At 44.2% G+C, this 12,624-nt stretch overlaps 1 protein-coding gene across 3 annotated transcripts in view; it reads left to right on the top strand.

The window, feature by feature from the left end:
• Positions 1–12,624, top strand: part of Tep1 (telomerase-associated protein 1) — a 60,346-nt gene that overhangs the window by 43,819 nt on the left and 3,903 nt on the right. For all 3 annotated transcript variants that reach the window (XM_013035710.1, XM_013035708.1, XM_013035709.1), the window contains 18 exons: positions 864–1,098; positions 1,285–1,408; positions 2,439–2,563; positions 2,675–2,774; positions 3,337–3,492; positions 3,584–3,796; positions 4,576–4,729; positions 4,833–5,045; positions 6,132–6,292; positions 6,506–6,619; positions 7,944–8,051; positions 8,653–8,785; positions 8,864–8,940; positions 9,044–9,176; positions 9,317–9,453; positions 9,829–9,953; positions 12,049–12,192; positions 12,346–12,445. In XM_013035710.1, the coding sequence (XP_012891164.1) occupies positions 864–1,098; positions 1,285–1,408; positions 2,439–2,563; positions 2,675–2,774; positions 3,337–3,492; positions 3,584–3,796; positions 4,576–4,729; positions 4,833–5,045; positions 6,132–6,292; positions 6,506–6,619; positions 7,944–8,051; positions 8,653–8,785; positions 8,864–8,940; positions 9,044–9,176; positions 9,317–9,453; positions 9,829–9,953; positions 12,049–12,192; positions 12,346–12,445 (2,552 nt within the window). The remainder of the gene's footprint in view (positions 1–863; positions 1,099–1,284; positions 1,409–2,438; positions 2,564–2,674; positions 2,775–3,336; positions 3,493–3,583; positions 3,797–4,575; positions 4,730–4,832; positions 5,046–6,131; positions 6,293–6,505; positions 6,620–7,943; positions 8,052–8,652; positions 8,786–8,863; positions 8,941–9,043; positions 9,177–9,316; positions 9,454–9,828; positions 9,954–12,048; positions 12,193–12,345; positions 12,446–12,624) is intronic.

Genomic DNA, 12,624 nt, shown 5'->3' with positions numbered 1-12,624 from the left:
AGATCTCAGCCTTCTAAGTAGCTAGGATTACAGGCTTGAGCCACCACTGCATGGTTGCATTCCTGAACTTTTAATAGAAGCCTTTGGAGCTGGGAAGGTGGCTCAGTGGTAGAGTGCTTGTCTTGAGCTAAGAGCTGAAGGACAGTGCCCAGGCCCAGAGTTCAAGCCCCACAACCGGACCAAAAAAAAAAAAAAAGAAGCCTCTCAGATTTGTCTGTCTGAACTGGTTTGAATTATGATCTTCAGATCTCAGCCTCCTGAGTAGCTAGGACTACAGATGTGAGCCACCAACACCCAGCTTTAGTTTTTCTTTAGTGAGCATAAACTTATCTAGGAAACATTCTCAAGTTGCTTATCCTGAGATCCCTATGTTCTACCTCTTTCCCTCTGCAGTGGAACTCAAATCTTTATCCTTTGAACAGGAATTTCTGATGTGGTTCATGTACTATTTTAGTTTTAGTTTTTAGTGTTTAGTTTTGTGTCATTATTGGGACTTGAACTGAGGCTGTCTCTTAACTTTTTTTGCTCAAGGCTAGTACTCTACCACTGGAGCCATACCTCCAACTTCTGGTTCATTGTAGGTTAACTGGAGCTAAGAACCTTATAGATTTTCCTGCCTGATTAGGCTTTAAACTGTGATCCTCAGATCTCAGCCTCTTAAATAGCTAGGATTACAAGGTGTGAACATGTAGCATTGACTATATGCACTATTTTTGACACACTATATTACTTGGTGCTACGTTTAGTGGGTTCCAGATGGGTTGACTATATGCACTATTTTCGACACACTATATTACTTGGTGCTAAGTTTAGTGGGTTCCAGATGGGTTCCTTAGTTATATTCTGTGCCGCCCTTGCTTTAGCTTCTTCAGTTCCTGAAGAGGACCAAAAGCTCACTGATGTTGCTGTGTTCTGCACTTTCCTGAGGCAACAGGCTCCACTTCTCAGCCAGTATCCACTGCTTCTGTGCCAGCAGGCAGCCAACCAGCCTATTGAGTCACCTCTTTGTTGCCAGGCTCCCCTGCTGTCTCAGCGGTGGCCCTGCCAGTATACACTCCAATGGCTTAATAAGCACCAAACTATGGGGGGTCAGCAAAGGTAAGACCTTTGACTACAGGCCCTTGTAAGCCTGCCAGAGAATACCTACTATCCTTTCTGAAGCTAGGAAAGAGGACAGACCATAGTCATCATGGACAGAGGGATTCGGGTACATGACTGCTGGAGATTTCCTGTTGCTTTCTTCCCATGTGCTAGATTTGTCTTTTCTTTTGACTTTTTCTTTAGCCTTAGCCTGACTCTGGCAATTTCTTCATCCCCCACTGCCGTGGCCTTCTCTTCCAATGGACAAAGAGCAGCTGTGGGCACTGCCAATGGGACAGTTTACTTGTTGGACTTGAGAACCTGGCAGGTACAACCCTAAAGGCTAAAGGCAGGATAGGAGACCTTAAATCATGACTGAGTGTCCCAAGGCACTAGGCAAGCCAAACACAGTAACTTAACTTCCCAACTCCTCCTGTCCCCCACACCTCCGCATCAGATTAAAGAGCTTGGTCAAAAAAGAAATCAAACATTTACTATACAGCTTCTATTCAAGGTATTACACTAAGCATTGTAAGGAACAGGTACTTGGTCTTTGCCCACTAGTGATCGACCTTGTTGGGTGATAAAGCATATAAAGTTTGAAAGGAACCAAAACAAGATGTTTGCTTAATTAAAAGCTCTGTGAAATGTTAAGCACTGGTAGCTCACACTTTGTAATCCTAGCTACTTAGAAGGGTAAGATCTGAGGATCATTGTTAGCAGCCAACCCAGGCAGACAAATCTGTGACAAACTTATCTCCAGTTAACTAGCAAAAAGCTACAAGTGGAATTGTGGCTCAAGTTGTAGAGTGCCAGCTTTGAGCAAAAAAGCCAAGGAAGAATGTGAGGCCTTGAGTTCTAGTCCCAGTACCAGAAATCAACAACAACAACAAAAACAACCTATGTGAGTTATATAGATAGGAAAGGATATACGATGAACACAGGCCTTCTGGGTTGAATATGGAGCCTCAGCAAGAAGACAGGAGGATGTTTCTATAAATTACTAAACTGCTGAGAAACTAATAATAGGTTAGCCTGAGAAGGGGAGGTCCATAGTTATATTCTCCCCTCCTCCTGCCCACACTGTCCCCCACCATCATATGCATGCATGCATGCCACCACATTCCTTAAACCCATGAAAATCTGTTACTTGGAAATTAAATGTGAGGTTTGGAGTAGAGAAAAAAGAGGTGGCCCTATTTGGATCATGAATCTTCATTCACACTCACTTGACCCTTTTGGGGTCAGGAATGTGGAAAGCTGAGGACTTTAAGCCCTTCTTTACCATAGTCTCCTTTATGGTTGGGCCTGGAAGGTAGACAGGGTGTCTAAGCCACACTTCCCCACTATCTTTGCAGGAGGAGAAATCTGTGGTGACTGGCTGTGATGGAATCTCCTCTTGTACATTTCTTTCGGACAATGCCCTTTTCCTAACTGCCTTTGATGGGCTCCTGGAGCTTTGGGACCTGCAGCATGGTTGTCGGTAAGGGGTCTTGAGTGAAAGCCTTTCCTTTAAAAAACTCCTAGGGAAAGTAGTGAGGAGGGAGCTGTGGTCAGATGGTCATTGGGCTCTGACTTTATCTTTCTGGGATAGGGTGCTCCAGACCAAGGCCCATCAATATCAAATCACTGGCTGTTGCTTGAGCCCAGACTGCCGACTGCTGGCTACTGTGTGCCTGGAAGGCTGTGTAAAGGTAATGATCAAGTGCCCCTGAGCTGTGTATCAGCCTGGTGATTTCATTGTTTCAACATGGCAGACCTGCTGACTGCCTGGATTAGGGAAGACTTACCTGCTGAAGCAGGTATGGTAGTTAATTTTGAGCATAAACTTGATTGAATTGGGACAGATGTGTATCACTAGTACTGAGCTTCACTTAAGTTGTTTATGTTAGATATTTGGACACAATAATGATCAAAGTAATTACTAGGTGATGATGGCTCATCCTTGTAATACTAGCTACTCAAGAGGCTAAGATCTGGGGGTCACAGTTGGGAGCCAGCCTGGGCATTAAAGTTTGTGAGACACATATCTCCAAGTAGCCAGCAAAAAGCCAGAAGTGGAGCTGTGATTCAAGTGGTAGACTTGAGTCAAAAAGCTAAAGGTCAGAGCCCAGACCCTGAGTACCAGTGCCAGCAGGCATACACACCAAAATAACTAACATAACAGGAGATTAAGCAGTGTGACCCCTGAATCTGGGTCTGAGATACTTTAGAGTCGTATTCAGGACCTTGATTTCTCTCCTTTCTTTCCTCCAGCTGTGGGACACAGTCTGTGGGCAGTTGGCATTCCAGCACACATGTCCTAAGTCCCTGAACTGTATTGCTTTTCACCCAGAGGGCCAGCTCATAGCCACAGGTAGCTGGGCTGGCAGCATCAGCTTCTTCCAGGTAGATGGACTTGAAGTCATCAAGGTAAGGAAGTCCTTTATAGCTTTTGGAGAGGACAGGTGTGGATGGTGAGAAGTGACAGGCATCTACACTCCATTTCTGTTTCCCTGCATAGGAACTGGGGGCCCCAGGAGCCTCTGTCCGTACTTTAGTCTTCAGTGCTTCTGGGAAGGATGTGATTATAGGCCGGCTGGATGGGACAGTGGAGCTATGGGCTTGGCAAGAAGGGGCACAACTGGCTACCTTCCCTGCCCACTATGGCTTTGTTTCTGCTGTACTTTTCCTAAATGCTGGATGCCAGTTGCTGACAGCTGGAGAAGATGGCAAGGTAAGGTTTCAGAGGGAGTGTTGTGCTGTGGTGGAGGGAGGGGGATATATGCTTAGCACTGAAGCTGAACTCAGGGCCTGAGCACTTTCCCTTAGGTTTTTTTGTTTGTTTGTTTGTTTGTTTTGCTCAAGGCTGATACTCTGCCACTTGAGCCACACCTCTACTTCTGGCTTTTTACTGGTTAAGTGGAGATAAGAATCTGATAGAGGGGCTGGGAAGGTGGCTCAGTGGTAGAGCACTTGCCTTGCATGCATGAGGCGCTGGCTTCGATTCCTCAGCACCACATAAGCAGAAAAAGCTGGAAGTAGTGCTGTGGCTCAAGTGGTAGAGCACTAGCCTTGAGCTGAAGAGCTGAGGGACAGCGCCCAGGCCCAGAGTTCAGGCACCATGACTGGCAAAAAAAATAAAATAAAATAAAATAATAAAAAAATAAAAAAAGAATCTGATAGACTTTCTTGCCTGGCTGGCTTCAAACTGCAACTCTTAGTTCTTAGCCTCCTGAGGAGCTAGGATTACAGGTGTGAGTTACAGGCAACTGGACTTGGAGTGTGTTTTGAGGAGAGAATAGAAAACCTGGGAATATTTGAGAGGAAGTGAAAACCTTTGTTAAAGAGACTAGAGGAGCTTAGATGCAAGAGCTACAAAGCTGCATATGCAGCTTTCATGGGAAGTCTTTGGTAGGAAAACTTTAGTTGGGTGACTGAAGCTGGGGGTTGGGGTGGAAGGGAGGATCAGGTGCTAGAAGGTAGGGTATCTTTAAACTCTTTTCTTGGCCACAGGTTCATGTGTGGTCAGGATCTCTGGGTCAGCCCCGTGGGCAACTGGGCTCCCTTCCCCTCTCTCCTGCCCTTTCTGTGGCTATCAGCCCATCTGGTGATGATGTGGCTGTTGGATTCCGAGCAGATGGCATTAAGATCTTCAGAATCTCTTCAGGTAACAAATGGGGAGTGGATGGGTTTTTGCACCTTTGGAAAGAGGGAATCTTTAGTCACCCCTTTCCCAAATGTCTTACTCTCTATTCCCTTCCATATTCCAGGTTCCCAGGGGGCTCAGTGTCAACCACTGGCTATGGCAGTGACTGCACTGGCCTGGCTCAGCCCCAAGGTGTTGGTGAGTGGTGCAGAAGATGGGTCTCTGCAGGGATGGGTTCTCAAGGACAGCTCCCTCCAGTCCCTTTGGCTCCTGTCCACATACCAGAAGCCGGTGCTGGCTCTGGCCACCTCCCAGGAGCTTTTGGCTTCAGCCTCAGGTACTTCTGAGCAGTGGGCATGGTTACTCACTCATTCTTTTAAGTATGCTAATACCTCCTTATATATATATGTATAGACTACATAGGTGTAGGAAAATATACACATACATACATGCAAGTTTTTAAATAAGTTTTTTAGTGTGAAAATACTATACAGAGGGGAGTTTTTCAAAAGCTTTTGAATATATTTATATTCTATAATTATTCTTGTTCCCCAGACCTCATTCTAGGACCTGTAAAGAAAGAAAGTCCCACTAATCCTATGAGTTTTTGCTTAATGGCAGATTTTTTTTTTTTTTTTCTGGTCATAGGGCCTGAACTCTGGGCCTGGGCGCTGGCCACTTCCAGCTTTTTCTGCTTATGTGGTGCTGAGGAATCAAACTCAGGGCCTCATGCATGCAAGGCAAGCACTCTACCACTTTCTTGTGGTAGATTTTGTTGGGTAAATAGACAGGTGTTCGCTTTTCCTTTCTCTTTCTCCTCTTTCTCCTTCTCCTTTTTCTCCTTCTCCTCCTTCTCTTCCTCCTCCTTTATTTTTCTCCTTCCTTCTCCTCCTTCTTACTTCTTCCTCCTCTTCCTCCTCCTCCTCTTTCTTCTTCTTCTTTTTTTTTGTGACAATACTGGGGCTTCAACTCAGGGCCTGGGCACTATCCCTTAGCTTTTTTTGGGGGGGGGGTCTGGTCGTGGGGTCTGAACTCTGGGCCTGGGCGCTGTCCCTCAGCTCTTCAGTTCAAGGCTAGCACTCTACCACTTGAGCCACAGCGCCACTTCCGGCTTTTTTTTTTCTGCTTATGTGGTGCTGAGGAATCGAACCCAGGGCCTCATGCATGCAAGGCAAGCGCTCTACCACTGAGCCACCTTCCCAGCCCATCCCTTAGCTTTTTTGCCCAAGGCTAGCGCTCTGCCACTTGAAATACAGTGCCACTTCTGGCTTTTTTGAGTAGTTTATTGGAGATAAGAGTCTCATAAGGACATTTCTGTCCAGGCTGGCTTCCAATTGCGATTCTCAGATCACAGCCTCCTGAGTAGTTAGGATTATAGGTGTGAGTCCCTGGCACCTAGCTACTTTCTTTGTTTCCAATGCAGAGGATTTTGCAGTGCGGCTGTGGCCAAAGCAGTTGTTGATGCAGCCACTCAAGGTAGATGACTTTCCCTGTGGCACTGAGCTCTGGGGACATGAAGGTCCTGTGAACTGCTGTAGCTTCAGCCCTGATGGATCCAGCCTGGTCACAGGGGGCAGAGATCGGGTGAGCTGTGGAAGAATTCTACCCAGAGCCTCTTGCTTCCTACATTCTTTCAATGGCCCATTCTTTTAATGTTTCTCTGTCAAGTTTCCTGCAGATCTGTCCACTTGCCTTTTCTTGTATTCCCTCTATTATTAAAACATCTTGTCCTGAATGGCTGTTATCATTTCCCCTTCTATTGGTCCTGACTGCTCTGTGTCCTTGGGTTCTCTCCAGAATCTCCTCTGTTGGGATGTGAGGACACCCCAAACCCCTGTTCTGATTCACTCCTTCTCTGCCTGTCACCGTGACTGGGTCACTGGCTGTGCCTGGACCAAAGACCACCTGCTGGTGAGTAAAGTGATGGTGTGGTGCAGAGCCCTAGAGGATTCCTGGAAGAGGACAGCACACTTTATTCTAAAGCATTCATTTATAGTAATCATAACTATCCAGAAGCAGTGGTAGATACTTGTAATCTCATTACTCAAAAGTCTGAAGCAAAAGGATCATGAATTTGAGGCCAGCTTGAGCTACATAGTAAGACATTGTCTCAAAGTATCCAAAATACTAGCAGTAATAGTAATAGCTAACATTTACTGAGTATTTTCTGCCATGTTTGAACTAAGGCCTGTGAATATATGGCCACATTTTAACCAAACAATAACTCTTGAAAGTAGATACTACTCTTACCTGTATTTCACAGACAATAAAATTGAACTTAAAATAAGAAACATTTCCAAGGTCTATTAGTGTTAATGCTGAGCCAATAAACATTCTAAGGAAGCCCAGGTTCTTAACCTATTACCAAGCCACGTGCTGGTGGCTCATGCCCGTAATTCTAGTCACTCAAGAGGCTGAGAGCTTAAGATCAAGATTTAAAGCCAGCTTGGGCAGACAAATCTGCAAAAAGCCAAACTGGAAGTGTACAAGTGGTAGAGCACCATTCACAAACAAAAGTGCCAAGGAATGCTCTGAGTTCAAGTCCCAGTACTGGCACAAAACAACAACAAAACCAATATAGGGGCATGAAGGGATAAAGGGAAAGGAGAGAATGATGAGCAATAATAATATAAAAATATACTGCATCTATGCATGAAAAAGAAAAACACCACAGTACTGACTCTTCAGGGTTAGTATTTCTGGCCCTAACTGTTAAATGTCATACTGTTATTTCTTTGGTCCTCAGGTACAGAATTTTGAATTATACTTCCAGGGTCGATGGAGTGTAGTTTCACAATATAGAGTCCTCCTATTTTTCTCAAAAAAAAAAGATGAGAAGGGAAGAAATATCAGTTGAAGAGATCTTTTTGGTCTCCTAGAAGGAACAGGGAGTACTTTCTAGTCAGCCAGAGCTCTCCTGAGCTGTTAATGTTCCCTGTGCAGGCAGATTGTCCAATCCTTTATACAGATATACCCAATACCACAGCATCCAATTAGATTGTGACTATTTTTGTATTGTTAAAAAACCCAAGCTCAGAGAGATAAATTTGCTCCAGATCACAGAGCAACAAATGGTGAAGCTAAGATTTGAACTCATAAGGGCCAATGCCCTCAATCACAAGGCCTACTACCTTTCACTGTATATGATGAACAAACATAAATGCTAGGGGAATGCTGATAATACTGTTCTTCTAACTTCTGTTTCTCTAACTTCTGTTCCTCTAACTTCTAACAGGTCTCTTGCTCCAGTGATGGCTCTGTGGGGCTCTGGGACCCAGAGTCAGGACAGCAAATTGGTCAGTTCCTGAGTCATCAGAGTGCTGTGAGCACTGTGGTGGCTGTGGTAAGATGGCAGTAGGCTTCACTGGGGTGGTCTGTCAGATAATTAGAGGGGTTTTGGAAGAATAGATGCATTGAGCATCTAATCTCAAAGGCAAAAGGAGTAAAAAGAAAAACATACTTGGGAGTAGATACTGGCATTGAGGTTGAGGGTAGCTGGAGGAGGGAAGGCATGAAGAAGAAGGGAGGGGGGACTTGAGATCACAGCCTCTTAGTGTCATGACTTGATGGTAGGATTGTAGTCTTGAGCCAGTTGACTCTGTTTTGGAGCACTATTTTTGAGTTATCTTCACAGTCTCTTATTTCCTCAAAGTAGAAATCTTTCATTTTTATCTTTTCCTGTATCTCCAACTCATGAATAAGCTTAGGTTTCACTTAAATCTGTATCTTTCCTTTGTATCCCCCTTGCCTAGACCAGGCTTATATCAAGCCTTCTCAGGGCTACATAACAACTGTAAAATCGCTCCCTATTTTTAGTGTCTACAACATCCTCTATACTCCCAAGTCAACTCTTACCTTTTTGGAGTCCTCTTGGGGAAAGGGAGAGTCTTATTTCCATGTCCTGCTTAGTATGACCTTGTGTTGATCCTGTGCTCTGGGGGCAGGAAGGGCACATAGTATCTGTGGACCGGGATGGCACCTTAAAAGTGTGGGATCAGCAGGGTGTGGAGCTGACCAGCATCATTGCTCACTCAGAACCTATCAATCACTGTGATGCTGTCCTGGAGCCCTGCCCAGGTAAGGAAATAACATCTTTTCCTATCCCTGATATCTCTTCCCCTCCCTGATGATGTTCTTTTTCTCTCCTTGTCTTAGCTGGGCATTCTGGATCGGAGCTCCTTGTGGTAACCGTTGGGCTGGATGGGTCTACACGTTTGTGGCATCCACTCTTGGTGAGTTCCCTGTAAGAATTGGAGTGTAGGAGGTAGAAAAGTAAGGTGGACAACCTTCTATTGTGTCAGGCCCCAGTGGCCCATCAGTATTCCTTTTACCTAGGTGTGCCAAACACATACCCTCATGGGACACAGTGGCCCAATCAGTGCAGCTGCTGCTTCAGAGACTTCAGGTCTCCTGCTGACCACCTCAGAGGATGGTTCTGTACGGCTCTGGCAGATACCCAAAGAAGCAGGTGAGTGAGAAATGGAGACAGAGAGTTAGACGTGAAAAAAAGTTGTGCTATTGAGATAAAGGTCAAAGGTGATCTCATTTTTTCTCTTGTATGCCAGCCAGTAACACAACTCCTACTGAATCACTTCCTATCTTTTGTAGATGACACATATATCCCTAGGAGTTCTGCAGCCATCACTGCTGTGGCCTGGGCACCAGATGGTTCTGTGGCACTGTCTGGAAATCAAGCTGGAGAACTAACTCTGTGGCAAAATGCCAAGGTTGTAGCCACAGCACAGGTAAAGTATGAAAATTTGAGTTCTTGTGTATGTGAATCCTCAACTTTTTTTTTTTTTTGAGGGGGTCCGGTCGTGGGGCCTGAACTCTGGGCCTGGGCGCTGTCCCTCAGCTCTTCACCTCAAGGCTAGCGCTCTACCACTTGAGCCATAGTGCCACTTCCGGCTTTTTTCATTTTGCTTATGTGGTGCTGAGGAATCGAACCCAGGGCCTCAGGCATGCAAGGCAAGCGCTCTACCACCGAGCCACCTTCCCAGCCCCTGTGTATGTGAATCCTGCCCTAAGTTTAATGGAATCAAGGTTGCGTATGTGTCTGGGAGGGAAAAGGTTAATCCTGGTGCCTCATAAGTAATGGACTGAATTTGTTATTTCACCAGGCTCCAGGCCGAGTCAGTGCACTGATCTGGTACTCGGCACATACCTTCTATGTTCTGAGTGCTGATGAAAAGATCAGTGAGTGGAAAGTGGAGTGGCTGAAAAGTTCAACCTCCAGAAATATCAGGTGAAGCAAGCAAGTAGCTGGATGAATGTGATAGGAATGGTAGTCTCTTTATACCTAGAATTTCTTTTTTTGGTTGGTCATGGGGCTTGAACTCAGGTCCTGAACACTGTGCCTAAGCTTTTTCATTCAAGGCTAACACTTTGAGTAACAGTGCCACTTCTGGTTTTCTGTTGGTTAATTGAAGATAAGGATCTCATGGACTTTCCCGCCTGGGCTAGCTTCGAACTGGAATCCTCCGATCTCAGCCTCCTTAGTAGCTAGGGTTGCAAGCATGAGCCACCGGTACCTGGCTTGCATTTTCACTTTAACATCACTCTCTCTCCCTCTAAGAAAATCATCTGTTAGTCTGGAACTAGATTTTATACAAATCACTCCATTTTTTCATAATTAGGTCAATAGGATGTTAATTATTGACAGGCATTTGCTTTCTGCTCCTGCATATAAATTTAAATGATTAATTCTCAAATGCCTGCTTGATTCAAAGCTCTGGGTCAGGCAGTATGAACCAGATACAAATGAATTTTTGTTTTTTGGTTGGTCAGGAAGCTTAACCTCTGGGTCTGAGCGCTGTCCCTGAGCTCTTCAACTCATTGTGAGTGTACTGCCACTTGAGCCACAGTACCACTTCTGATTTCCTGGTGATTTATTGGATATAATTTTCTCACAGACTTTCCTGCCCGGACTATCTCTGAACCTCAATCCTCAGATCTCAGCCTCCTGTAACTAGGATTATAGGCATAAGCCACAGATGCCCGGCTACAAATGAATTTTTGCTTCTAATTTCTTTGATATTGAATCTTGCTGTGTTGCCCAGGTTGACCTTAAACTTGAATTCTTCCTGCCTCAGCTTCCCAGCCACCAAAACACAGCTGAATTTTATTCTTTAATTAAGAAAGCTTTAATTAATTAAAGTAGTTTATGGAGCTGTAGAATTTAAAAAATCATAGGAAAGAAGTGATATTTCAGATTAGATGGAAAAAATATGCAAAGGACATATATGGACAGGTAAGGTAAGGAAGTGACATTTTTGGAAATGGAATGGTGTATGGGGTATTCTGGATACAGACTAAGCTGTTGACATTGGGTTCTTGGAGTGAATCAGAGCTAGGGGACCAAGGGAAGAATTAGTCTGGAAATTTAAACTGAGACCAGTGCTGTTAAACTAGAGTGTACAGTGCTAACAGCTTTAAATACAATTGATCTAAATTGCATTTTGTCATTTATTTTTATTTCTGGTGCTGGGATCAAATCCAGAACCTCATATATGCTAAATACACACTCTACCCACTAAGAAACTCTTAGACTTCAGGGTCTAAACTTTAGAAAGAGAATGATACCAGAAGAGTAGAGGATACATAGTTGTAGGAAGATATCAAAGGCAAGGAAATGTTGTAGAGATATTGCTGTAGCTGAAGCTTAGGTATACTTTACTACAGGCCTTCCTTGGGCAGTGAGGATAAGAGATTTAGGGATGTATTTAAGGTGGAATCAAGAGGCTTATTTATGAGATGGAAACACTAGTGTAAGGAAAAAAATAAAATGTTTTCACTAGTAGCTTACACTCATAACCCTAGCTACTCTGGAGCTATGATCTGAGGATTTTGAAAACAATTGGGGCAGAAAAGTCCATGGAATTCTTATTTCTAGTTAACCACCAAAAAGTTGGAAGTGAAGGGGTAGCTATAGTGATAAAGTTACAGTCTTGAATGAAAAAGTCAAGTGAGAGCATTAGACCCTGAATTCAAGCCCCTGTACAGGAAAAGAAAAAAAAAAAAAGAATGTTGGAGATTGCTAGTTTGAACAAGTTAGGGGATGTCGGTGATGATGATGATGATGATGATTATGATGATGATAAAGAGTGCTGATAGAAGAAAAATGTGGGAGCTGGAAGGTAGCTTAGTGGCAGAACACTTGTTTACATGCAGAAGGCCTAGGCTTTTATCCCTAGTACTGAAAAAAAAACACAAACAAAAGAGGAGGCACATAATACATTTTGCTCTATAGTCATGAGGAACACACAAGGAAATGAAGAGTCCAAGGCAGGTTAACTAACATAGACCTGTTTTTCTGTCCATGTACATTTTTTGAGCTATAGGCTTCACCTGAACCAAGTTCTACAGGAGGACTTGGGGATCCTGATGGGTCTGGCCTTGGCTCCTGATGGTCAGTCCCTCATCTTGGTCAAAGCAGACTTGAAATTACTACAAATGAAGACTGATGATGCTCCATCTGTGATCTGGTAAGATCCACAGTGCTTTTTTTCCTCCTGAGCAAGAGGAAGGAGAAAAGTGGCTTAGTGGTTGCCCTGAATTTGAGCCTCGCTTAAAATAAAACACTAGAGTCTTAAAGAGAGGTGGTCTTTGGCTCAGCCTCTTACTTTCTTATAAACCAGGGACCGGTATGTGGAACATCCTTTGATATGGTCTACCGACAAGGAGTATGGTGTATTTTGCTGTACCCAGCCAGGGGACCATGGATCTCTTTATTTATTGGTAAGTCCTGTTTGGTTTTGTGTTTAAACAAACATTGGTCCAGGACCAGTGTTGTTAAATGTCAGACCCAGCCTGGTTGTAAAGGACAGGGAAAGCAGCTGGCTCAAAATGCCATATCCTCAGCATGAACAAATTCTACAACATTGGATGGTGGGTTTCCAATGTAAGTTAGCATTGCT

This window comes from Dipodomys ordii, unplaced genomic scaffold (assembly GCF_000151885.1).
Source record: "Dipodomys ordii isolate 6190 unplaced genomic scaffold, Dord_2.0 Scaffold218, whole genome shotgun sequence".
Lineage (NCBI taxonomy): Eukaryota > Metazoa > Chordata > Mammalia > Rodentia > Heteromyidae > Dipodomys > Dipodomys ordii.
The sequence above is the reverse complement of the archived record's forward strand: the minus strand, read 5'-3'. Positions and strand labels throughout refer to the sequence as shown.